Consider the following 25,932-nt stretch of genomic DNA (forward strand, 5'->3'; position numbering starts at 1 on the left):
ACATCTTTTTTCTTTAGGGGGAGATTAAACCGTATTTCATTTTTCTGTTTTGGGTGATGGTGATGGAAATTTTCTCTCTGTGGCACAAAGATGATTGATTAAATGAATTAAAAGGAAATCCTGAGCACAAGAAATGTGATGACTCCCCTGGCTCTTCGGCAGAGGGCTTCTTTGTGTCTTTTATAGTGTTGCGAGTTGCTCTTGGCCCATAAACAGTATGGCTGCCAGATTTGGCTATAAGTTCGGGTGGTGCAGAACTTTTATGGGTCATTTTGGGTCGAAAATCAGCTCTGGTTTGCCTCCCGTCAGCTTTGAGCCAAGTCAGAATCACACAAGTGTACTTGCACCAATTCTGGTCATTCATCTCAAATCAGGCATGAGTCCAGCAACCTACCTGGAAAGAAGTAGCTGCTGTATTATTAGTGTAACTCCTAGCAATGATAAATACCTGGAATTAACATACGAGGGCCTCAATAGGTTGGCTACAAAACTGTTGATGTAGGTTAACTGTCAAAACTTGCTATTTATTAAGAACAAAGACTAAAACCCTAAAAGACAAGAAGAGGCCAGAATAGACATCCATGAAGCCAAACACCCACTGGTGGAGTCCTGGAAGTATCCCACCTGTGGAAAGGATTACAAAAACAGAAACCAACACTTGAAATAAAAAGCACCTCGCTGGTAAATGTGCCACCATCAAAAGTACTGCCAGCAAAACAACAACACCACCTGCGAGCCGCAGAACTAGAAACAAGAGGGGCAAAATTAACAAACCCCGTGCTATCTAAAATCAAATCTAAAATAAATGCAAAGATAAATAAGACTAAAATAATCATCAGTCAGCTCGCTGCCTGTAAACAAACAGGGCACTGTTGCAAACTGGGTGCAAAGTAAACATGGAATATTTGCAATATGACGTTAAATTACATAACTTCCAGTTTCTCAACCTCCAATAACAGACACACTTACAGTAATCAGCATTTTAAAAAAGTACAGGTATGAAATGTATTTGCACCCCTACATTACCCCGACAATGAAGTAATGAAAGTATAAGTCTCTCTGTCCCCTGTTAGTATAGTATTAAGAGTAGTAGCAGTAGTTGTCGAGGGCATGCTCACACCAAAACAAGTTGTTGGCTTCTACGTTTATGATCAAACCGCCCCTCTATCAGTAAATATCTAGATATATAATTGAATGACACTTATTAACACTATATATTGCATTTAATAGAAATATTGAACAAGAAAATATTAGCAAAAAGGCTTTAAACTCAGGGGTAACATTAGCTGGACTAAATCCATGGCCCTCCTTCCTTGCAAAAGTGTATTTAAACATTTATTTGAAGCTGATATGACTTTTCAGCCTCCCAAATAAGTCAAATCACGTCAATATCTTTTAAAGTTTCTGGATTTTTATTGCTAATTTTCCTCTATTTGTGTGTAAGGATGGAAAACTCTGTGTATCCTGACACAAAGAGGGATTTTTTTCTACTAAAAAGACTGTAACTGTGGAAGATATCCACTTCATTTGACTAACACAGACAGCTGATGCCTCATATTATCTTCAGATAGAGTGAAGAACTGTGGATTTTGTCCCCCATCACTTACACTGAAAATACATTATGAAGGGATCTCTTAAAGGTCGGCATGAACAGGAGGAATGATTACAGCAAGAAAAACATGTGTTCAATTGGGCACCTGACTGTTGTTTTAGGACAGACGTGAAAAAATTGTGAACATGTCCTTTCTGGTGTCCCATCTGGAATGACAATCAAGTTATTTTATTTGTCTGGCCTCATCCTGCTATGGTTTGTATAGAGATGGTAGATTCCACATCCTGCTCTTATGTAGGACTGACCAGTTAACACCCACAACAGCATCATGCCCCCGCAAAGGTTTTAACACACACACCAACACACACACACACATGGGCAGCTCTTCCTTGCCCCTGAAGGGTATATAAGCAGAAGCAGAAGACTCCCAGCAGGAGCAGCAGCAGACCGTCTCCAACCAAGAGCAGCGTCTCACTCCAGCTTCAACTGAGGTGCGTCCACTTCGCATTTACAAGATACTTTACAAACACTTTTATTGCACCAAAATTCCTTAGTAATGCGGTAACTGTGCTTTGTTTATACCTTCCAGATGTGAAGATGCAAATTAATTTTCTTATACATCTGAGAGTCATTTAAGTTCTGTAGTTATTGTACAATCTTTTAGTGAAACTAACAAGGTTTAAGCAGCTTATCACATGCATATTAATGTGTATTTGATGCTTTTAATGCAATTTTCTCATCATGTGAAAAGTAGCTGTCTCACCTTCTACAGTAAGTGACTGCACAAATGTATATATTTGTGCATCTATACATCTTAATTGCAAGACCTGGTCTGTTTAATGAGGGTTTGAGTTGGGCAAAGTTGGGTGTTGGCAAAGGTTTTTATGGTGAGCATAAAAAAGGATCAGTTCCGCTATTATTGTAAACCTGCCTGGTGGTTTCTCCTGTGTCAGCATTTGCCAGCGTTGTGTTAGAAATGTGTGTGTGTGTGTGTGTGTGTGTGTGTGTGTGTGTGTGTGTGTGTGTGTGTGTGTGTGTGAGTGTCTGTCCAGGGGATGGAAACAAGATTTGTTGCATTTTCATATTGCCTGCAAGATGTTTTTTGCAAGCTGTAACTCACATATATGCAGTTATTATATGCAATTTTTACTTTACTCGAGTTTTAAATTTTTATGCTACTTTATATTTCTACTCAACTACATTCATTTTACAGCCAAAATTATAAGTTAGTTTGCTGGATTAGGATTTTATAAAACATGAGGACCTTACAAAATGTACACTGTAATACATTTTAAGATGGTTCAACTTAGAAATGTAAATTCCTCCTCCTGCTGCCCTAAAAATCAGATAAGTTGACTCAACCAGAGATAACAAGTTCAATACAGTTAAGATATTAATTTGAATCAACAAATGCTCAGTCAGATTTGCTCTCCAGTCTCAGTTTGATAGTCAGTTTTTCATTTGAGACACCAAACTTTCTGCTGCGGCTGCAGATGGAGCCACTTTGTACCAATCAGGACAAAGTGAACATATGACGCTGCGCTTTAGGTGAATACCAACCTCCATCATGGTTTGCATCATTTCAAAAGAATGTATTAGTATGTATTAAAGACACATAACAAGTTTCTATCATGTATTTTTCCTCAAACTACAAAGAAAGGGTCTATGAAGAGTTTTTATCTCTCAAACGATGCATGCTGGGAAGCTGGGAAACTTATTCTAACAAGTTGAGTGAGCAGTTTATTCATAACTCATCATTTCAAATCAGAAGAACTCATGTTTGGAAATGGTCTGAAAATGAAAGCTAGACATTTTAAGTTGAATTAACTTGAAATTAATAAAACATATAAATATATTTAAGTTAATCACAAAAGATTCCACTAAATTCCTATAAGATGTTTTACAGTATGGTTAAAATATAACTCAACCTTTACTATCTACAATGTTGAAATGCTGCTTCCATACTATTACATCAGTACTAATAACCTTATGGTATAATACAGTATATACTATAACATAACGTTGCAGATAATGAGTACTTTTACCTTTTATATACTGAAATACATTTGGATTTTTATTTACTTTGTGGGACACTTGTAATCAAGTATTATACATTGTTTTATTGCTACTTTAAATTCATCTGAATACTTCCACTGCTGTCAATATAAGTGCAGTTTAACTTAACATGAGGCTATAGAGGATTTGTAGGTTAATGTACTAAAAAACAACTTTTAATTATTAATATTTAGGACCTAGAATTTTTAGGATTCCTTATGTGCTGTTGTCTGTCTGCCCTCCTATCTGGCAGTCAGTAGAGGGTAACCACCATCTATCTATCTGTGCCACTGGTGGTTACAGTGAAAACAGAGCTTTCACTGTGTTAAACGATGACTCATGCAGCCAGCGGGGGACCAAACAGCGTCCCAAACTTCTCCCCTCGACCAGCACACGCCCACATTACGCAACACTGAGCCTTACTCCCAAGCAGGTGTTTGCACTGCAAAGTTGACACACTGTTTGCATGTCATGAAAACAGCTATTGTGTACTTAATGGTTAAATCAGTCTTACCGCATACTTACATAATCGTCATGGCAGCAACTTCCTGCCCTGCAGTGGCAGCAGGAGTGGACTTTAGGCAGACCCCCAGCGGGCTGAAGGGTTGATGGAAATTTAAGTCTGTTTCATGTTTTCTTGGATTTAATGAGTCACACTGAGTACACTGAGGGTCTTTGTTTACATCGATTTGATGCATTCACACCAAAGTCTAAGTTTGAACCTGTGAGTTAGTTTAGTGGTCTGTTGTTTCCTTTAAGAGTATTTTTAATTACTTTGGTCAACCTTGAATGGAAATAACTTATTATTCCTACTGGTTCACCTCCCACTATCACCACTAGTATTACTAATACTTCTCTTAATGCAAAACCATTATCATAACCACACCTTTCACTAACTTTGTAGTGGATTAATTATTATTACATTATCACTACTGTTGTAACTGCAACTAACAGTTCTTTTCATTATCGGTCATTTTCTTAATTAATCAATTAATCCTTGTCAGAAAATAGTGACAAATACCTATCACACTTTTCCAAGATAACCTCTTCTAATGGTCCAAAGATATTTAATTAACTATCATAGAAGACAAAGAAAAATATCACATATTCACATTTGTCACATTTGAGAAGTTGGAAGCCACAGAGTTTTGGGCATTTTTTCAACATTTTTTAAAATTTGATCATCAAATTTGTTGCAGATTTTTTTTTCCATTTATTTTTAATTTACATTTTTGCATTTGTTCAGAATTGCTAATCTTCTGTCGATCAACTAATCGATTGAATGACTACTTTCTGCTGCTGTAATTATTTACTTTCATTTCATGACTTTCACTACTATTACTCATTGTACAACCACTACTGCTCCCACATTGCACTATACTGGTATTACTGTTGCTGTAATTCAGCATATTCTCATGCCAGTCTGTATAATATTCTACAGAAAGTACAAATAAATTGAATAATATCCAAAGTTGGACTTACCAGTTACACTTAAGACAACTGTATACTAACTGGTGGGCATATTTTCACTGTACTGTATTTTACTTTTATAGCAGTTGCTATAAATTTTTATGGACATCACGAGTTAATTATTTAATTATCTTGAGAAAACAAGCTTTGTTATCTCGAGATAACGAGATAATCAACCTGTTATCACAAGAAAACAAAAGGTTGTTTCCTGTTTATCAGAGATCAGGAGCGCCATATCAGCATGTATAGATGGCGTCTTGACAACTGTAGCAACTGATTTAAACTCAGATCAAGGAGTACCCATTATTATTAGTAGCACCTTTATTAATGACATCTGTGCTGCAGCCGAGTAGCAGGTTGATTAACTCCTAATGTGATGGGATGTTTCATGTAGTACCAAAAAAAACCTTTTAAGCATTTATATGTTATTAGACTTAATGAGAGGAAGGAAAGTGGGATGAAGAGAGAGAATAAGAGCCAACATATGACAGATTTGAACCCTGAAGGCTTCCTGTGCCTTGATCTAAATAGCTGAGCTAACAGATATGGAGGGGAGAAGACAGGAAAGAACAAATGAGAATGAGCTGCACTCATGATAAATCTCATGATAAATTATCTTGTTATCTCAAGAAATCGGCCTTTTGTTTTCTCAAGATCACAAGATAAATTGACTCATGATCTCAAGATAACTGCATTAAAAAAAGAACTACAAGCACGGCTGTTCTCCGCTTCCATAAATACAGCATCTCTTAAATTCTTGTCATTCCCACATAGTTTTGGGTGAACGTAGTGGAGTTAAGATAAAATCAGATAAGTGTGATTTGTTAATCTCACTTCTACCACTAAACAATACAACTATGGTAAGTATTTTTTTATCAACGTCTCATTTAGTCCCCTTAAGTAAATTTAATGTGTAGGCTGACTGTTATTTTCTCCATAACATTCATAATAATCTGATTTCACAAAGAAGAGAAACCACAGTAAGACCTCTGTGGTTTCATGATTGGGAGTGACTCATTTATTCACCAGTTGTACTTAACTTTGTCTTTTATTAAATATAATCAATACTCAGTACTAGAGCTTGTTTCTCTCTCTGCGACCATAAAAACACACACTATTTGTGAAATGAAAATAAGTCGCCAAACTCTAAAAGTGTCTTTTGTTACCAGTATCTCACAGGAAGAGGAGTGACTATATACTGCTCCTCCACCCAACCCAAAAACACAAATGGAAACCACGTGTGAAACAGAAGTATTTGAAACTGCTGTTGCATTCAAAGAATGTTGGAAATGTCAACATTTCACAAGCTTTAGTATCTTGATGTGCTTTGCTTCAACAGCTGTTTCACTTTGAAAATCTTTCTCTCTTGAATAAAAGGGGCAAGGACACACACTCTCTCTCTCACACATACACACACACACACTTGGGCATGTTTCCACTTTTTCCACAGATGGAGAGCAGATGGGTTTGAAAACAGGCTCGTCCACCGTGCAGGATGAATGGAGCATGATAGGAATTCAGCCTTTAGAAACTGCATAGATGAACTACAAAGAATTAAACTAATGACTTTAGACATGACCTCATATTCAAAGAGGTTGTTGCTACTGTTCCTTTGCTAAAAATGCACCTGCTGAACTCATTTTTATTGTCCAAAATGTGTGTTTTATATTAAATACTGAAATAAAAAATTGTTCTTCATCCTCACTCTTCATCCAGTCTTGCGAGGGATCATCCACCCTGAACTATCGCCACCATGTCTGATCAAGGTGCCACCCCGACCCCCTCTACTGCCCCCCCTATTCCCACCGGACCCCGTCCCAAGGTGACGAACCGTGGTCGCGCCTCAGCTCCCCTCGCCAGCTCCAACTCTGACTCAGTGGACGTACCTGAGTTTGAGACCTTTGGTATAGTGGGTCCGAGAGGTCTTCCACCTCTGACTGGTGAGGGAGTATTGTGTGGTGTCTGTGCATGTGTGTAATATTGCATCAACATCCAGAAAAAAGGTCATATGTAAATACATGTGCTTTGAAATGTATAACTGGGTGAAAGTGGCATGTGGAAAGGATAAAATTGGAAGGATGTTAAAGCAGCTACATTGTGGGTAAAGTGCATCTCTTTTAACAATAATTTCCTATTTTTTACAAAGATGGGGAAGAGTAAAAGGCACCAAGAGTCTGGGCTGAGAGTTGCAAAGACCATCCATGTGTATTTACATGTGAGAGACAAAGACAAAAAAGGACAAGGACGGACATGACAGAAATAAAAGGGAAAGAAAGGGAGCAGAAGACAAATGTCACAGTGTATCTTGGTTAGAAACAGATGAAGTCCTCTTCCCGACAGTGACACAGTTTCCACTAGGTTTCGCACATGACTGACACATGAACGATGCCCAAACGGGATAAACTCTGCTCACTTCCTGCAGCTTGTCGCTATACTGCAGCCTGTATTACCGTCAAAGGACTGCACACGGAGAGATATCGAGATGTGACAGGAATTTATGAAAGCAGTGACTGTGAACAGTTGAGATAGATAAGAGTAGGACATCAAATTGACAGTAAACAAATGTGACTATAAGTGGTTAAAGGGGTTTCCTATTACACACCACTAAGTAATCATGTAAGTCTACAATGATGACTCTTTACTCCCAAACTAAATATAATTTAGAGTTTCACTCCACGTGATTTTTGATGGCAAACACCCAAAAGGATTTGATATCAAGTTCACAAGTTTTTCCTGCTCTCTGTCCATCCAGACTACTTGGACATCTGGGATGTGGACATGATGAGGAAGCCAAATGAGGACAACAAGATGCAACACCACACCATGTTGTACAACTCTGAAAATCTCATCGTCCGCAGAGGGCAGGAGTTCCAGGTCAAGATCACCTTCAACCGTCCTTACAAACCTGCTGAGGACAAGTTTGCTGTGGAGTTTGTCATCGGTGAGCTGAGCATCCTGAAGTGTTAATGGTGATATTTTACATCCTGCAGAAAAATCATCTTTTGTAATTTACTGCCTTACATTTAGATAACATCGAAGTACCACCAAGTATTTTCACATTTAGTCAGTAAGATCAGTTTTCTCTCCTAACCTCTCTAAGAAGAGGTTTTATAGTTAATTTCATTCTATACTTTTGAGTTGTGAATCTAATTTTATTGATAATTTATCCTTAAAGCCCATGTTCTAGTTTGCACAGATTTTCCAGAACTGTCTATTTTTAATATAATCTCGTTACAGAAGTCACAGCTTCTCTCATTTTATCACCCAGGCTCTAGCCCTCAGTACAGCAAGGGCACCTACATCCCCGTCTTCCCCACCAAGGAGCAACGGGCCAACTGGGAGGGCCGCATCACCAGCACCTCCGACAACGTGGTCACCATGGGTGTCACCCCTGCCGCCAACTGCATTGTGGGGAAGTATCACATGTACGTTGCCGTGATAACACCCTTCGGCATCCGCAGGACCAGACGGGACTCGAGTCGAGACCTCTACATCCTCTTCAACCCCTGGGCAGCCGGTTGGTTTAGATTTCTTTATGCCATTTTATTGAAGCACCGAGCTGGGGCATGATGTTACATTGTCAGTTTAATGTTCGTAAATGTTCCACATTGTGTTCCCCCAGAGGATGCCGTGTTTCTGGATGATGAGAAGGAGAGGCAGGAGTGTGTGATGACTGAGATGGGGATCATCTACCACGGCGCCTATGACGACATCGCTGAGAGAGACTGGAACTTTGGACAGGTAGTAGAACTGAGAGGGGACTGATTTTAATTGAGTTTTTTCAAAAGGTGCAGTGTATATAATTTAGTGGGATCTAGTGGAACGGACTTGGCAGAAATGGAATATAATATCTGTAAGTATGTTTTAATTATTGTAGAATCCTTGTGCCCTCGTTACCATAGAATGATCCCTTTATATCTACATAGGGAGCGGGTCCTCTTCCATGGAGCCTGCCATGTTTTTAGAGTAGCCCAAAATGGACAAACTAAACACTGGCTCTAGAGAGGGCCTATCATGTTTTTTGCAGCCACCATAGGAAGGGGAGGGAGTATTCAGTTTGTTGCAATCTGCAACCTCACCACTAGATGCCACTAAATCCTACACACTAGTCCTATAAAACTTTTCTACATTTTTGTTTTTTCCTAGTTTAACTATGGAGTCCTGGATGCCTGTCTGTACATCATGGACAGGTCTGAGATGCCCATCACCAACAGAGGAGACCCCATCAAGGTGACCAGGAAGGCCTCTGCTATGGTGAGAAAATACACTTTATGTACATCCTTTAAAATACATGCAACTTGTTTACAGATATATGGGCTATAAGTTGAAACAGTGCATCAGTACAGTACAGTACAAAATGTTAAGTGCAAGGAGTAGTGTAAAATATAAAAAAGAGAACAATAAGGTCTGAGGCTTGGCTTAGGCTGTAAAAACAACATACATTAGTCTATGATTTATTTTTATTATATATTATTCAGGTAGCTCTTTTAAAGTAGGTTTCATTTAATCATTTTCCTTCTAATCATTAATTATCTAATTATGTTTTATTATTCATTTTATTTCATTTTTTTTCATTTTATTTAAACAAAGTCACTTTGTTTTAATTTTGGTATTTTACTTGTGTCTTGGTGTGCATTAGTCTCCCAATTAATAATTACCATCCTGTGCATTTGTCAATCATTTGTAAAGCATTTTGAATTGAATTCAACTTATGAAGTCGGATTGATTCATTGATTGATTTCCACACAATTTACTTTTTATACAACACTATAGGTACATTGTGATGGCACAGTAGAACTATTACTACTGCGTGTACCATTTATTATGACTTTTATATCTCAATATAGTGATATATCCAGATTTTACCCATTTTGCCCATTTAAGGGGGTCATTTATAGCAAGTGCTGTCAAACTGAATAAAGTGGTGCAAAATTAGGCCTTTTTACATCAAAAAAACAAAGAAATGTGGTGGTTGTCCTGCAATTATAGCCAAGGGAGCCTTTTGCTCACTGAATCAATGTCCTTCTAAGTTGCAGGAATACTAGCTCCATTCACATGTGCTATATTTTATCAGAACTACAAACATCTAAAATCTGCTCTGTTTCATACCCAGCTGAACTCCCGTGATGACGAAGGTGTGCTGGTGGGGAACTGGAGCGGTGACTACACCTACGGTGTGGCACCCACTTCCTGGACTGGCAGCACAGACATCCTCCTCACCTATGCTCGCAGCACGATGCCCGTCTGCTATGCTCAATGCTGGGTCTACGCCGCCGTTTTCAACACCTGTGAGATCTTGACTGGATTCAAGTAGCTGAAAATTTGTAGTATTTTTCCTTTCTGATCTACTCTTTAACCTCAAAGAGAGAAAGATTAAAGGAAAGATCAGAGAGAGACCATGAGCTGTTCATTTTCTATTCTATTCACATCCACTGTTTGATCCTTTGTTTTTGTGTCCCAGTCCTGCGCTGTCTCGGCATCCCGTCCCGGGTCGTCACCAACTACTACTCTGCCCATGACAATGATGGAAACCTGAAGACTGACATCATCCTGGATGAGAATGGCAGGATTGACCGCAACCGCACCAAGGACTCTATCTGGTACCACATCTCCCATGTAGCTTACAATTAAACAATGATCTTGACTTTTAATCACTGATCTGCTTTTGATCTGCTCTTGGCGTAGCTTAGAGATGTTACTATTGATCCTGTGGACTGTCCAACACTTTGATTTGTTTAATTAATGGCATATTTTGTGAATATTCATGGTCCCCAGTAGATTAACCCTGGTATTGCTGGTACTCCTTGACCTTTTCTTTAGCTCAGTGAGTTTCTACTTGTTTCCTAGGAAAAACAAAATCTAATCAACAGTTTCCCGGGACCATCCTCAGCCCACAACCTCAACTTTACACGAAAGATAGCTCATAATCCAAAAGTTAGATTAACATGACATTTGCTGAGCACATTCAAGCTCCTAAGGAGATAAGTCTTTCTCTGATTTCAGTGACCCCATGCCCTTTCCTATGGTGCCAACCTCAAGAAAGTTTACCCTAAAACTGTGTTTAGCACCCATATTTTTAAAGCTCTAACAACTAATACTTTAGATAACAACAACACAGGATTTTTATTACACAGATTTCTCTGATTATATTTCAAATGATGTTTGTCATCATCAGGAACTATCACTGCTGGAATGAGTGCTATATGACCAGACCAGACCTCCCAACTGGCTTTGGAGGCTGGCAGGTTGTGGATGCAACACCACAGGAGACCAGCGATGGTAACCAATAAATGGATTTAAAATAACAGGTTATGGGTTGTTAACAGCCTTGTTAATTGCTTATCTAATAATATACTGAGAAAGCCCAGACACAAAAGAAACAACGGTGAATAAAATAATTTTCTCTGAGGGTTGTACATCAATATTTAATCTCTTCCTCCTTTATCCATAAAGGCTTGTACAGATGTGGACCCGCATCAGTCCAGGCCATCAAACATGGACAGATATGCTTCCCATTCGATGCTCCCTTTGTGTTTGCTGAGGTGAGTGTCTTTAAAAGGCAACGTTCCAATTTCATCCTCTGTATAAAGTTTCTAATTTTGTCTGTGATGTCTGAGAAAGGGGGTTTATGTATTTCTCAGCTGGGGTTCCTCTACATGCACGTGTTTTGAAGAGTTTCTCTCTGTCTTTCTGCCTGCAGATTAACAGCGATGTGGTGTTTTATTCTCGGCAAAGAGATGGGACCATGCAGCCGGTCAAATTGAACCAGACTCATGTAGGCCGCATGGTTTTGACAAAAACTCCAGGAGCAATGACCCGCCGTGACATCACCGATCAGTACAAGTTCCCTGAAGGTCAATAACTATATCCAGCACTTTGGGAAAATATATGACAAACATGCAGTGTCTTAAATTAAGGTGCAAGTTTTCTCTGTTGTAGCCACAGCCTATGATTTAGACAGATAAGACAAATATGTTTTTAACATAAAATAAAGGATTGTTCAGCATTTGGGAAACAGACATTCATTCTCTTGCCAAGGGGTAGTTGAGAAGATTGATACCACCCCCAAACAGAAGTGTGGTATTGATCTTCTCATCTACCTCTGGGAAAGAAAACAAATAAGTCAAACTGTTCCTTTGTGAAGAATAGTTTCAAATGGCGTCAGCCATCATGACTAACATGTTGAAAGAGTGTTCATTTTAAACAGAAGCTCTCACTTTATAATGTATATAGCTACAGCTATAGTGTGACTTCATACATATACTGACATGAGTAAATTCAACCTGAGCACAATGAAATTACAGTAACAGATAACCTGACAAACAGAAACACTGGCAGAAATACATTGAGGTCTCATGTTTACTGTCATAGATGATGTTCCTTCAACACTTCCAGGTCAGTGGGGACGAGTGTTGGCACTAAAGACTCAGTGTTGCCAGAATTGACAAGGTTTTTGTGGTGCAGACTTCAGCCTTTTGGTTTGGCTTGTTTTAGGCCAGAGTTGGCACCCAGAATAGGACTAGCATACTTGGGCAGATTCTGGCACACAAATCTGGCATGGGTGCAGCAACCAGAATTTAGGCAGCTTTGAGCCCAAGTTTTGTTTTGTTTTTTTTGCTACAGGGGCACTGAATAGCTTCTTTTAAAGCAAAAAAAGCAATGAAAAAGATGTCTCCAAATACATTGACTTTGAGCAAATAACCTGGAATAAAGTCAAACCGAAACCTGTCAAACAAAACAAAGAAGAAAACATTTATATTAGTGTTTAATTCTAGAAAAGGTAGAAACATGTTGATATTTTTCAATCATCCATCCCAGGAAGCACTGAGGAGCGAACTGTCCTGGAAAAAGCTGATGAGTACGGTTGTAAACGAGAGAAGTCCAGCCTTCCTGTGGCTGACGTAGACCTGGTCCTGCCAACCCTGGAGATCACTGTGGGAGATGACTTTGAGCTGAGCCTGGAGTTTATAAACCAAAGCGATGAGCGTCGCACCGTGGACACCTACGTCAGTGGGACTGTGGTGTATTACACCGGAGTCACCAGCTCCGATTTCCTGTTCAAGACTCCCACTGTGACGATTGGGCCCAACAAAAGTGAGTAAGGGGCGGATTCTTTATTAATTTCTTTTTGTCATAACCCAAAGTATTCAAATTGATACAAGAAAACACAAAGTTAAGAGTACAAATCTTAAAAATGTGAATATTAACTCTTTTATCATTTGATTTGGGTTGGTTCTACAGTAAAATTGATGAAAATAAAACCAAAAAAGGTCAATACCGACAGAGCAGTGATGTTTGTTTGTGTTCTCCAGGTGTGAAGGAGGTGTTGGCGGTTGACTCAAAGAGCTACATGAACAAGCTGGTGGAGCAGTCCAACCTCAACTTCATCGTTACAGGGAAAGTCAAGGAGACTGGCCAGATCGTCACCGCCATGAAAGTTGTCACTCTGCACAATCCCAAACTCACCGTTGAGGTCTGACATGATGCTCAAATCTATTCTGACTATATCTAAAACTTTCTACATAATAAATGGTTGTCATCAGCTTTTTGGTACACATCCTATAGGTGAAAACTGACCTCTACTACTTCCTTTTTCAATTATAATGTCACACATGCCATTTTTTGAGGGCCAATAAGAATATTTCCAAGTTCAATTTGTAATTTACTGTATGTCCTGTGTTTACTTCAGGTGTCTGGCCCACGCAAAGTCAGTGAAGAGATGATGGCAACTGTGGAGTTTACAAACCCCTTCACCTTCAACCTGGAGGGCGTCTACATTCGCATGGAGGGACCTGGAATCATGTTGCCCAAGTTCAAATATTACAGGTGAGCTTTGCACAGAAAAAATAGGTGTGTGTGTGTCCTTTGCATGTGTAATATGATATAGTAGTGTTTCAGTTAGATGTTGGGCAGTTTCAGCAGATAAAAAACTAGTTAAGGTTGCAGGTCAACCACCAGGCTTTCCATATATACAGGTCAGGAATTATTTTATAAACTAAAGGTGGTACCCTTTTTATAACTGACGCAAACCCTCAACTGAAAAAGAACTCATGTTTTTCACATAAAAGCATCATTTTTCATTATATTACAGCATTCATTCATCCTTTCATATCCGTGCATAGGTTGTGTGGCACCAAATTTTGTGTTTGGCTGCAGAGATTTGTATTTTAAAAAGGAAGCCACAGCTGTAAATTTAAACTCCCTCATGTGGCATGCCATTACTTTTCTATTTAAATGACTTGAAAACCAACCATGTCTATTTGAAAAATGAAAGATAGCTTCTTGAAAATGTTGAACAGAAATTCATTTACATCATGTATGAATTATGCATCAAATCATGAATATGTCTTGTGCACCCTCATTATAAAGTGTTACCGTTTCTTTATACAATGTTTTGATGCCTTTGATTATATTTTAACACCAAAAATGACCCCCATAATCAGTCCAGTCCTTCTGTTATCTAACTCAAACACTGCTGGTTTCAGTCTGATCACAGGAGGCTCCTCCCTGATCTGGACCGAGTATTTCACCCCGCAGAGGGCCGGCAGCACCAGGCTGATCGCCACTCTGGACTGTCCTGCTCTCAGACAGGTCCACGGCCAGGTGTCTTTCACCATCAACCCCTGAAATCGCTACAGGATCGCTGACGCCTGGCATCATTCAACCCAGTTACACTTCAGCCAAAATATAGGCCTTGCTAACATAGTTATGTAACTGTACACTCACAACTGTTTAACAGGTATAGCTTCAACATTTATGATAACGATGGCAATAGTTTTAGTCATAAAAACCAAGTGCGGTAGATCTCTTACATCTTAAAGATACAGCCATTTAGAAAACTATGCAAATTTTTGTACCATGTCAAACACTAGGAAGCGACAGTATGTGAGTTTTTACGATCATGAAAGGGTATGTCCAACAAACAATGTCTTCTCATATTGAATTTTTTGGTCTTTTCTTTTGTTTTTTGTCTATTTGACCATTCAAAAATCTTATGAATTTTAGCCCAAAAATACACAAGCATAGGAGTAGGAGTGTCTTTACTTAAAAGCTGAATTAATCAATTTTTGGCCTCTAGGGGGCAGACACAGCCCTGACAAGTTATCATCTTACAGAGTTGATCAACAGACAGACACAGAGCAACATTATCAACCCACTGGAATTGATTTTGGGTTACCTGATGAATTTAAGCCCAATATTCAAATTCTTTTGACTCAGTTTACATCTCCACCAACTCCTAACAAAAACACCTGGGTCTTTAGTCGCTAAATGTCCAGTTATCTTCTTCAGCTAGTTGATGTTTTTGTCTGTCCTCTGTTTGGTGCTGCGGAGGTAGCGTATAGTGGATTTATCAGTGCTGGGTTTCATGAAAATAGTTTCCTGCAGCAGCTGGAAACAGGGATGATAGGAGCAGTGAGACTGAACCAAACAGTAAATGTGCCATAAAACCAAAATAATGAGCTAAAAAAGGCTAAAAAGCTTCAGAGCTGCAGAGTTTGGTGTGTGTATGAATGACCCCTTTCACATTAAATATAGTCAATGGATTCAATGTTGCATTCAGTATAACAAAATTATCAACGCAGCTTTAATGGAATACATTTATTTGATTTTGTATGTTACAATTAAGTCCTGAGTAAAGTGCTCTTTCCACCTTTTTATATTCATCTATATAATCTGTTTCTACCCATGTTTGTACAACACCTAATGCAAATTTCAACCAAATAAAGGATTGACAGCTGCATACATTTGTGAGAATATTTTGACTTTAAGTGTTTGATTCAGTGGCTGAAATATTTACTTCATGAACAACAATGTCTATTGATGTTACCATCACTAATTCAGCTAGTTTCATTATTATTTAGATTGGTAGTAAAGTCATGACAAAATCTGACATAATTCATCACTGAAGAAAATGAATCATTATATGTCTCAAAAGCCAGAAACACATCTTGCAATCTAAAACATAGCTTAAGTACTAAAAGTAAAAAAATGAAAAAGGAAAAAAAACCTGGACATGATTTTGAGATCCTTCACTGCCACTTTTCACTGAAGGTTTACTTGTATATTTATGTATATATTTTGAATTTTGTACTGATACATTTCCTCCTATTCTTATTTCCAACTTAATTTTTTTTCCCCATATGATATACTCATTGCTACATATGATTAACTGTAAAAAAATATGTGAAAACTTAACTATTTACAACTAAAAAGCTTATCCCTCACCATTTTTTCATTGTGTATTTAAAAACTTGCATGGAGAAAAACACGTAATGTTTCCCCTCATAGTCACTTGAAAGTGATGAGGTAGTCTGGGTAAGCTTGGTTATCGTGGAACACAACATACATGCTGGGATTGTCTGGTCTATCCACCACACTGTCATAGCGCTCATGGGGCTGCTGGTTGCTGAGAGGTGGAGGAACCTTCATGTCCTTTTGGCCTAGTGTGTAGTTGCCAGTCAGGACTCGGGCCACAAACATTAACTGGGAACCATCAGTTGCTGGCTTGGAGTAGGTGGGTTGGGCTGAGTAGCTGGCGTTTGCAGCAAAGTAGGTTCCGTGACCGTAAAAAGTTGCTGAGAATAAGAGGAAACAGGTAAATTAACAACAAGGAATGAAAGCTGCCACAGTCTGTAGATGTCACTGTTGTAGTATTTTGGAGTAATGAATTCGTCCAAATGATCATTACCATTTTGCCCAGCAAAGCGCCGGTCGAACCCAGTTTTCATGATGGAGTCACAGTTTTCCTGGGTCGTCCCATGGTACAGAAGCTTTTCACCTGCTCCTCGGGCCTGTCCGTTCTTATCAGAAATGTGCCTCTTCCGCGCTTCATAGGCACGTCGCAGATGAACATTCTGCAAGCGCTCAATCTACCAAGAAACAAGAAAATACAGTAGTTAGCTGCCAAAGTTGCCTTGAGGTAATGTAAATGAAATATCTTAAAATAAATTACATTTCTAACATGTTGACAACAGATTTTATGCATTTATACCATATATAGATACATAATGGATACCCATTAATCTAGATGAAAGCTATCATAGATCTAGGTGGCTGAATTCTCCTGAAGTAAACATATATATGAAAATAGTATTTATGTAAATATGTGACAGAAATGGTTAAACAGAAAACAGTGGAAAAAGGGTCAGTGAAAATAGTCAGGGAGGGAAGCTGTTAAGTGCACACAAAAAAAACATTTCAAGCTTGGCATTCTTCCTCAGTGATGCTGCCTGAGGTAGAGAACCAAGCTTGAAATGTGTTGCAATCCAGTGAAGCTGCTGATCCAAGCCTTTTCTCTGTTCTTCATGCCATTTAGTGCCTGTATTTGTGCACATATTGAGCATATTAAATGTTCTCAATTTTTTAATTTGATGACTCTCTTCCTTTATTCAGAGTATTTTCACAGAAATGGTTTAAAAATTATCCCTGAAAGTTTGTGTAATCCATGTCTACAGGCAGTCAAGTGTCTTGTCCTGGTTAAAGCTGCTCACCTTCATTACAGTCTTGGAGACAGTTCGTTTAAAGGCCTCCTTTACTGTCCGATACTCAGCAGAGGAAGGCTGCAGTGCAACCACCTTCAGGTTATCATTAGCCATGTTGTCCCAGTACAAGGGCAGAGTGAAGTCTGGAAAAAAAATAGTTGACAAGTACAAAGATGTCAGATTTTGATTGGGAATGTGGAAATGTGGTTTCCTTCCAAAACTGAGTGTATAAGGGTAACATGGTTCGTGTGAAATCTGGACTGTGTATTTTGAGATTACAAGATTTTGTTTGGCCAAGAGAGGCAAGAAAAGAACTTTTTCTTTGATGCTGTTTCATGTTGTGATTTAGAGAAAATCTTTCAAGGAGCAGCTTGAAGTTTGGTGATAATCTAATGGGATGGTCTGTAAAATGTCACAATCAAATCAAAAAGTAAATTATGCTCAACCAATACATTGGAAGATGGATATTACCAACTGATAAAGGGTTTTTACACATAAAGCAGTAAAAATATAACACTTTGTAAATTGGTAGATGTACAAAAAAAATGCAAAGCTGTACACTGCAGAAATAAATGTTTAAATGTTTTACTGGCGGTATTTTTCAACAACCATCTTCTCACCTTGCAGATTCTGAAGTCGTTTTAATTTCGCCGCCTGTCCAATTAATGGTTTTGTGGCCTCCATCCGCCATTGATCCACGGTCCATTGGTTGCCCTGTGCATCCACTATCCCTCTCACTAGATCATTCATTTCCAGGTCATGATTGGCTGCTTTGGGGAGTCTTTCCCAGATGCCGCTATGCCCCAGGATGCACCAAGCCACACGGCTGTATATATCCTCCTCCTCCCTAACTCTCACCTCTCTCCTGAGGCTGTCATGCTGAAAGGCATTAATCATCTGCATCACTTGGTTGACCCCGTCTTTCAACCCGCGCACCATCAAGTCGCCCTGGTCCATCTGCATGCACAGACCCAGGGTCTCCACCAGCTGCTCCAGATCGTTCATGCCGTCTCGGGTGACGCCTTCCAGCTCCGCCTTTTTGAAGGTTTGTGTGGAGCACTGAGCCTCATACAGATTTTTCAGCTTTGTCTTGGCATCATCAACATCCTTTCTGGAAACACCCAGGACCCAGAAGATAGACTGCTGACTTGTAGAACTGGCACGGCGGATGCTTAGGTCTGCCTTCAAAGACAGTGGAGGCTGTTCTGGTGCATGAGAGAACTGAGGTACTGGCGCTGCAAGATCAATCAAACAAAGACAATCAAATTCCCAATAAATTCTATTCTGATTCTAACAACCACAAAAGAAGAAGACTGTTCCTGTCACCTCGGTTGATTACAGCAGTGGAAAACATCTGCATTGCTTCCTCTTTAAATGCCAGGAAAACATTGATCTTGATCAGGACGAGGCGAATCTTGGTGAGACTGTAAAGAGTGGACAACGTGGCAACCTTGACCCCTTGGAGGATGGCACTTGCCACGACACCAGGATCCAACCCACCAGCGCCTGAACAGTTTGAATTTTTAGTCACAATTAAAACTGTCAGTGACTTGAACCACAAAACTGACCATTATATTATTGGATGTCCAAAATAAAATATATACCAGCACAGATCGCGGGAATGGCCACAGACGCAAATCCATAGGTTTCACAATGCTCAGCGATGCTACACACCAGTTGTTTGATGAGGCCTGCATCCCTTTCTCCACACACATGTAAAATGGCATCACAGGGGAATGATCCAGACTGGGATACAAAAACAGCTCCTCGGTTCACTTTTGCTACACACAGCACAACAAAGACAACATGAGTCAGAAGTTTTTAGTGTGTGTTGCTAAAAAATGTCTAGCTGGTCCCCTTTTCTCACCTGCTTTCAGTTCAGCCTCCACTTCTGGTCCAGCTATGGTTAAGATGTCTTTGCACACACCATCTGTAGATTAAAGATGATATTTATAATAGAAGAAGAATCTACAGCCATGCTATCAGCTCTGAGACGCTGTATTCAGACACAGTGGTGCTTTGAGCTAAATGCTAACATGAGACAATGCTGATATGTTGATGTTAAGCACATATAATGTTTACCATCTTAGTTTAGCATGTTAGCATACAAACATCTGCTACATATCACAACTTATTGATTTGGTACTGAAGTTCTTTGAGAAATTTACAGTGTAGCACAAAGTCAAGAGGTTATGATATGTAGCACAAAAAGCTAGAGAAGCTCTGTAAACGGAACCATGTTTCCTCAAAACTACTGTGCCCATATTCTTTGTGGCAAAGGAATATGTCACCCAGCGCAGCAGTGTGACTCATTGGTGTGTTTTTAATAGTTTTTGGACAACAACGGAGCTCTACGGCACAGAGGAATACGATATATCAGGCTTTAGATACACATACAATACTTCTAATTGGATCAATTCATTGTTGGTTTGGCTGTGCGCATAAGATTTCTTGACAGTAAGAAAACTATAGAAACTATAAAAACTATAAACTATACTTTTACGTAAACTATACTTACGTAAAAGTAGTAACACCACAATGAAAAAATACTCAATTACAAGTAAAAGTCCTGCATTCAAAATCTTAAGTAAAAATACAAAGGTATTGTCTGCAAAATGTACTTAAGTATCAAAAGTAAAAGTACTCATTATGCAAAATGGCCCAATTTAGAGTGTTATATTTATCATACAGTAGGGACCAAAAGTCCGAGACCACTTTCCCATTTACTTGAATGGGAAAGTGTATATATTTCAGTATCAATATTGACTCATTTATATGTATATGTAAGCAGCATTTTAATGTTGACAAGATGGAGCTAATTTTAACACCATCCTGTTGGAGAGTCTAATCTATAACAATTAATTTTTGAACAGATCATATATTTTACATGTAAAATATTTATCACCCACCATCACTGAAATTAGTAAAGTCAGTCGTGTTCACCACAGCATCTGTAGTCTCATTGGTAATATCACCAAACACCAGCTGTAGTTTAACCCCGCCTCCCACTGTTATTGTGATGTCATCAAGGTCACTGGTGAGGGGCCTGAAGATTGCTAAGAGAGAAAAAACAGCGGAAGTTTCATATTTGCCTGATATTTATGATATTTATTTATCTGATAATTGAGAATCTTAGTGGAAATGGTGCCATATTAAACTGTATTTGTTTTCTAGTTTACCTTGGCCTCCCTGGTTCATACTTAAGCTGAGGTGCCTGTAGACATCATGGTAGCACTGTAAATTAAAAAAAGCAAGTATTTTACATTCTCTTGGATAAATCATGCATGCTTACATCTCACAAACCAGTCACAACATTTGTCCAAGTGTTGATAGTCACCTCCTCAGAGTCAGGATAATCAGGTCTAATGACAATGCAGATGGTGGAGAGAGACCCACAGGATGCAGATAATCCAAACTGGCGAATGGTCTCAGTCAGTGCTTGGATGGCTTCTCTCAGTGGGTATTTCAAAATAATTCCAGGTCCGATAACTGGAAAGGCCACTGAGCACAAGCCCTGCTGTACACAGAGGTCCAAACACCTCTTCAGGCCATTACCGAGAGCCTACAAAACACAAAACAGACATTTCCTTGTAAACATCAGTCACTGCTGCATTGCACATTGCTTTGTAAGATGTGTGCAGTAAGCTAGTTTTTCAGCTAAGTGCTCCAGATGAAGCTCATTTTGACTAAAGCCCACTGAAAAGGGCACAGACCTCATGAGGAAATGATTGATTTTACAAATCTTATTGCTCTGGAAAATTTCATCTAGTCATATAAAGTTCCATGTTTAAAATATTAGCCCATACAGCTTGATAAGCTAGTTAGCTTGTCCTTTGGCCTTCTAAGTAGTTCTGGGACGTTTGAGTGTTATGTTGCCTTTGTATACCCGGGTCTAGACTTAAATATATCAAACCGTTTTTCAGTATTAGGTGCTTAGCATCTTTCAGGCTGCAAGAATGCAGGACATTAAAAAAGGATATACAGGTATCAAGTTGAAGATAAGCAATATACATATGATTCATTATCCTAAAATATTAGCCTGAAGTGTTTTACTTTTTGTGGTAATTGTGTTGAAGCTGTGTATGGTTGTGTTTACAGTTTTTCTTGAAGGGGACATATGCTTTTCTGGATTTTCTGTTATTGATATACTGTTATGATGTCAGATATTTATGCTAAAAATGGTCAAAGTTCCAAAACTTGAGGGTAACATATGTAGAAATTCTCCCTGCAAGTCAAAAGCCGGGGTTTCAACCTGCTCTGAACACTTTGTTTGCGATAGGTTTTTCTACCTTGCTGAAGGACAAGAAAAAATAGTGAAGTCCCACGACTATAGTTTGTTTCATAGTTTGTTTATATTGCCTCTGGAGCTGGCGTAAGTCTCCAGAGGGGAAACTTTCAAGAGCTGGCCCATCAAAACAGAGTGGGCTCCTCAGTTCAGACAGACACTGAACTGAGGGCTACGTAAAGTGTCAGTATGAGTTAAATAAGGAGTTTTTTAACTGTAAATCATGCAAAGATATTCCAGTAGAGCCCCAGATAAAAAATATAGACCTGTAAATGCGCATGATAATTCCTCTTTTAAATACTAAAAAACAGCATTTCAACTGCACTGCTTTGAAGTTCACTACCTCTTTGCAACACAAAATGAACCTTGAATGTGTTTTCTCCTGCACTCATGAATCCACCAAATATTTCACTTTACCTGCACACTCTGCCCTCTGACTCCATCCCACGGCAGACACTCAATGAAGAAGATCTTGGAGCAGCCCAGAGACGGAGGCCCATCAATCTGCAGAACATCTCCAGGACGGAGGGTGCAATTCGCTGCCATTGAGTCAAACTTTGACATGATTGTATTCCCTGCTTTACTCAACAGACATTTGCCAATTTTAGTAGAATTTAGCTTCCTGTTGAGCATGGGGACCACCAACACGTTCACCTGTGGAGATAATGTGAAAAAAACAGTGTGAGTGGTACATTGCTGCTTTATTGATTACAATAGAATAATAAGTAAAGTAGAATTGTTTAACCTGTTCATCCACCAAACTGCCAAGCTTGATCTCCAGGTTTGTTTTGTTGAGCGCAATGCTCCCAACACTGCTGCAGCGCCATCTGCTCATGGAGGGTTGGGGTGTGATGCTGCTGGGGCTTGGGTTACTAATGCTTCGTGATCTAGTGTCCACATTTGCGGACTGTACACCTTGTTGTGCCTTGATAAGGACCTGACAGGAGCTTTCTACCAGCTCCTTGCTGACTTTACCCTCTCTCTGGAAGTACCACTGAGCCCCTGGTCCATCTAGAACTAGTGTGTCTGATGTCAGACTTGCTAGAGCTGACATTAGGGCCTGCTGGGTCTCCTGGACTAGACAACGGGGACCAGACACAAGCACACAAGGACATGGGAAATGTGAGGCTTTTAATGTCACCTTGGTGGGCTTCATCCCAATCAGGTCCAAGATTTTATCAAAATCTTCAATCATATCAGGGTCGGATAAGTTCAGCACCTCTTGTGTCCCAACCTGGTTCATCTGGTAGTCTTGCAGAACCTCTTTCAGCTTGTTCACATTCTCACTGTAGCCCACCAGCTGTACTTTGGTCATTGCAGCTCCACTAGGACCTGGGATGAAGCTGACATCCACTCTGAGCTCTCGAAGGTTTGCCTGGTTTTTGGCTTTGATCAGGATTTCTTTCACTTTGTCTAGATCTGGAGGTACAGCTGCGGTGCCCTGCAGCTGCACAGTGACATCACTCAGGTCTCTCAGCACTGCTGCCTCAGCCTCAGCCAGGGCATCAGAGGACAAACTCGACATTACCAGGTCTGACCCAACCTTTAAGGCAACAGGGTTTCTGAGGTTGTACTGGAAACGAGTCTGGTACTTGGAGATGACACCGCTGGAGGTCATGAAGGTCATTAAAGCTGTAGACAGCTTAACTCTCTTTTCCTTTATCTTTTTAATCAGTTCTTCAAGTTTTGTCACTGCTAACTGCACTTCCTTGTCAGGGCCCTCCAAGATGATCAAATTCACATTACCTCGGAGGATTTTAACTTCTGGGCAATGTGCACGCATTTCTCGACTAAACTCCTCTTCTACCAGTTTGAACTGCTTCTCCACGACTGGGAGTTCCTTACGGGTCGGCAGTCTCTTCTCCAGATTTGCTATTCTCTCTTTCACAGCCTGAACTTCTCCCACAACCACAGCATATCCATCCTCTTTGTACACTTTGATACCATCAGTCACAAAGCTGAGGTCCTGCAGTAGGATTTTTGCTTGTTTTGGCTCAACTACATGATAGCAGAGGTACCTCTCAGTAAGACCGATGAAGACCTTATCCACCTGTAGTTCCCATCTCTCTGCAGCACTGCCAAAAGCTCCTCCAGGCCCCTTCTCAATATCCCCTCTAACCACTGCCTCCTCTTCATCAAAGTTTAACTCCACCTTGCAGTCGATAGCAGAGAGCTGCTTCTCTAAGACTTTGAATGCTTTGGGGTTGTCTCTCAGGTAATACAGGAGGAAAATATCTGTCTTGAAAATCTTCTCAAGGCCTTTTGTGTTCTCTTTTTTGAACGTCTAAAGGACAAAAGCAACAATAAACAAATTAATTATTTTATAGTAATGTAAGTCTCATCAGATTACTTCATTTGATTTTCTATAAATCATACAAAAGGTCATAAAAAAAACTCTGCTGGGAAATCCCTCCAAACTGGTTTGACTAGATCATTTGGCTATGACATTTCCATAATTATAGAAGCATCTGCCTAGGTTACCTAAGGTCAATAGTACCCTGTTAGTTTACCTGTGAGTGACTAGTAGATGGCTGATCAGTGTGTTTAGGGGTCTGAGGCGAATTGGTTCGGCTCACAGTCAGTTGTACCTCCCCGGCAGGAAGGGAGATAATGTGAAACTTCCTCTGCAAAACCCTTTCCTGGTCTGTAAAACAAAACAAATTCCAAAGTCCCAACAAAAGCCTACACTTAAGCTCAAACTGCAAATTAAATTATACACATAACTCAGTCTAACCTGATGTAATGCCTTACCTTCTTTTTCCTTAAAGCAGATTTTATAGGTGTGGTCTCCGGCCTTTTCAATCATTCCACACTCACCACCTCCAGAATCTCGTCTTTTCTGAAAGTATCTCCTGATCTTTTCCTTCTCTCTGTCTGTCAGCTCTTTCGCTTCAAAGAACAATGAATGTTTGTACTCATCCATTTCACCTGAATTTGTGGCAAAAAAAACCTTTTAATAAAAATGACACTTCTCTGTATGCCACTCTGCCTCCTGAGTGTGCGTTGAAGTTCACTTGGTCTCTTTCACTTTCACTTCTTCTAAAGGTTACCCAGTTACCTCCCCATGACTGCTTACACGTAGACACACCCACTTAACATTCCTAGATCACGTTTGGCTTGAGGTGAAGCATTTCCATGGTTGGTCTTGTTGTGCAAGAATCGCTGTCAGTGTTACTGTGATGTAATGATGATGATAACATTGATGATGATGTCTTGATATGATGTTGATTATAGGATAATCAATCCACCAATAATTATGATGAAACCAGTGAGGTTTTGGACATTTTTTCCATTTCATGTGTTGTGATTTCCCACCATAGAAAAATACAAACAAATCTAAACCAACAAAGAAATACCCTCACACAGTAAGTTCTGGTGTAAAATTGACATTCTGCAGCATTACCACATTCAACCACTAGATGTCCTACTGGACTAAAAACTGAAGTGATGCAATGTCAAAAATAAAGCAGCTGCTGTCAGCCTGGACAAAGTGCTTTGCAGAGCAGTCACATAAAAACATAGACATAATTAGCTCAGCATGAATTGTGAACAGTCTGCATTTAGTTGCAAGGTTAAACTCAGGAGAGTTGTAAAAGTTGACCAGCTGCCAGTGCTTTGTCTACTGGCTAAAATGATTTAACGCTATAGATGAAGAGTGAAGAGGAGAAACCACAGGCCACTTCTGCAGAGGCACTTGGGGTATTTTGGGCTGACCAAAGGTCGCTACAGATCCCAGTATCGTTCAACTCAGTCACACTTGTTGTAGGCCTAGCAAACATTTGTGTAACTTTAGCTTTGCAACTGTGTGTTTAACAAGTATAGCTTCAGCATTTATAATGATGATGGTGATAGTTTTAGCCATAAGAATACAGTAAAAATATTGTAATTTTTAAAATTGTATTTTGTTCATGCAAGTTTAAAAAGAGGCTATTCAAAACATTTTGGTACCAATTTTTTTTTTTTTATTTTGATTTGATTTTTGTATCAAATACAAATAAGAAGTTAAAGGACAACTATGTGATTTGTTGTCAGTGTTTTTTTGTTTTTTTTATCATGAAAAGAAAGACAAAAAAGGACTTTTGGTAAAT

General features: G+C 39.4%; 2 protein-coding genes across 2 annotated transcripts; one reads left to right on the plus strand and one right to left on the minus strand.

The window, feature by feature from the left end:
- The first annotated feature begins 1,909 nt into the window (after positions 1-1,909).
- On the plus strand, positions 1,910-15,818 carry f13a1b (coagulation factor XIII, A1 polypeptide b). Its single transcript, XM_067580797.1, has 15 exons — positions 1,910-2,043; positions 6,794-7,017; positions 7,830-8,018; positions 8,346-8,594; positions 8,700-8,818; positions 9,224-9,331; positions 10,191-10,365; positions 10,539-10,677; positions 11,253-11,356; positions 11,531-11,619; positions 11,778-11,931; positions 12,896-13,171; positions 13,390-13,550; positions 13,767-13,903; positions 14,563-15,818. The coding sequence occupies exons 2-15, from the start codon at positions 6,831-6,833 to the stop codon at positions 14,702-14,704; spliced, it is 2,229 nt and encodes a 742-aa protein (XP_067436898.1). The 5' UTR covers positions 1,910-2,043; positions 6,794-6,830; the 3' UTR covers positions 14,705-15,818.
- LOC137175101 (protein mono-ADP-ribosyltransferase PARP14-like) lies at positions 15,662-24,877 on the minus strand. Its single transcript, XM_067580796.1, has 14 exons — positions 24,596-24,877; positions 24,355-24,488; positions 22,590-24,128; positions 22,262-22,498; positions 20,897-21,121; positions 20,739-20,793; positions 20,469-20,615; positions 19,427-19,489; positions 19,164-19,340; positions 18,886-19,065; positions 18,180-18,794; positions 17,569-17,702; positions 16,767-16,947; positions 15,662-16,653 (listed from the first exon to the last, which is right to left on the minus strand). Exons 1-14 carry the CDS (start codon positions 24,765-24,767, stop codon positions 16,367-16,369), a joined length of 4,146 nt encoding a protein of 1,381 aa, XP_067436897.1. The 5' UTR covers positions 24,768-24,877; the 3' UTR covers positions 15,662-16,366.
- Positions 24,878-25,932: the final 1,055 nt, after the last annotated feature.

The sequence above is a fragment of the Thunnus thynnus genome, chromosome 22 (genome assembly GCF_963924715.1).
Source record: "Thunnus thynnus chromosome 22, fThuThy2.1, whole genome shotgun sequence".
In the NCBI taxonomy this organism is placed as follows: domain Eukaryota; kingdom Metazoa; phylum Chordata; class Actinopteri; order Scombriformes; family Scombridae; genus Thunnus; species Thunnus thynnus.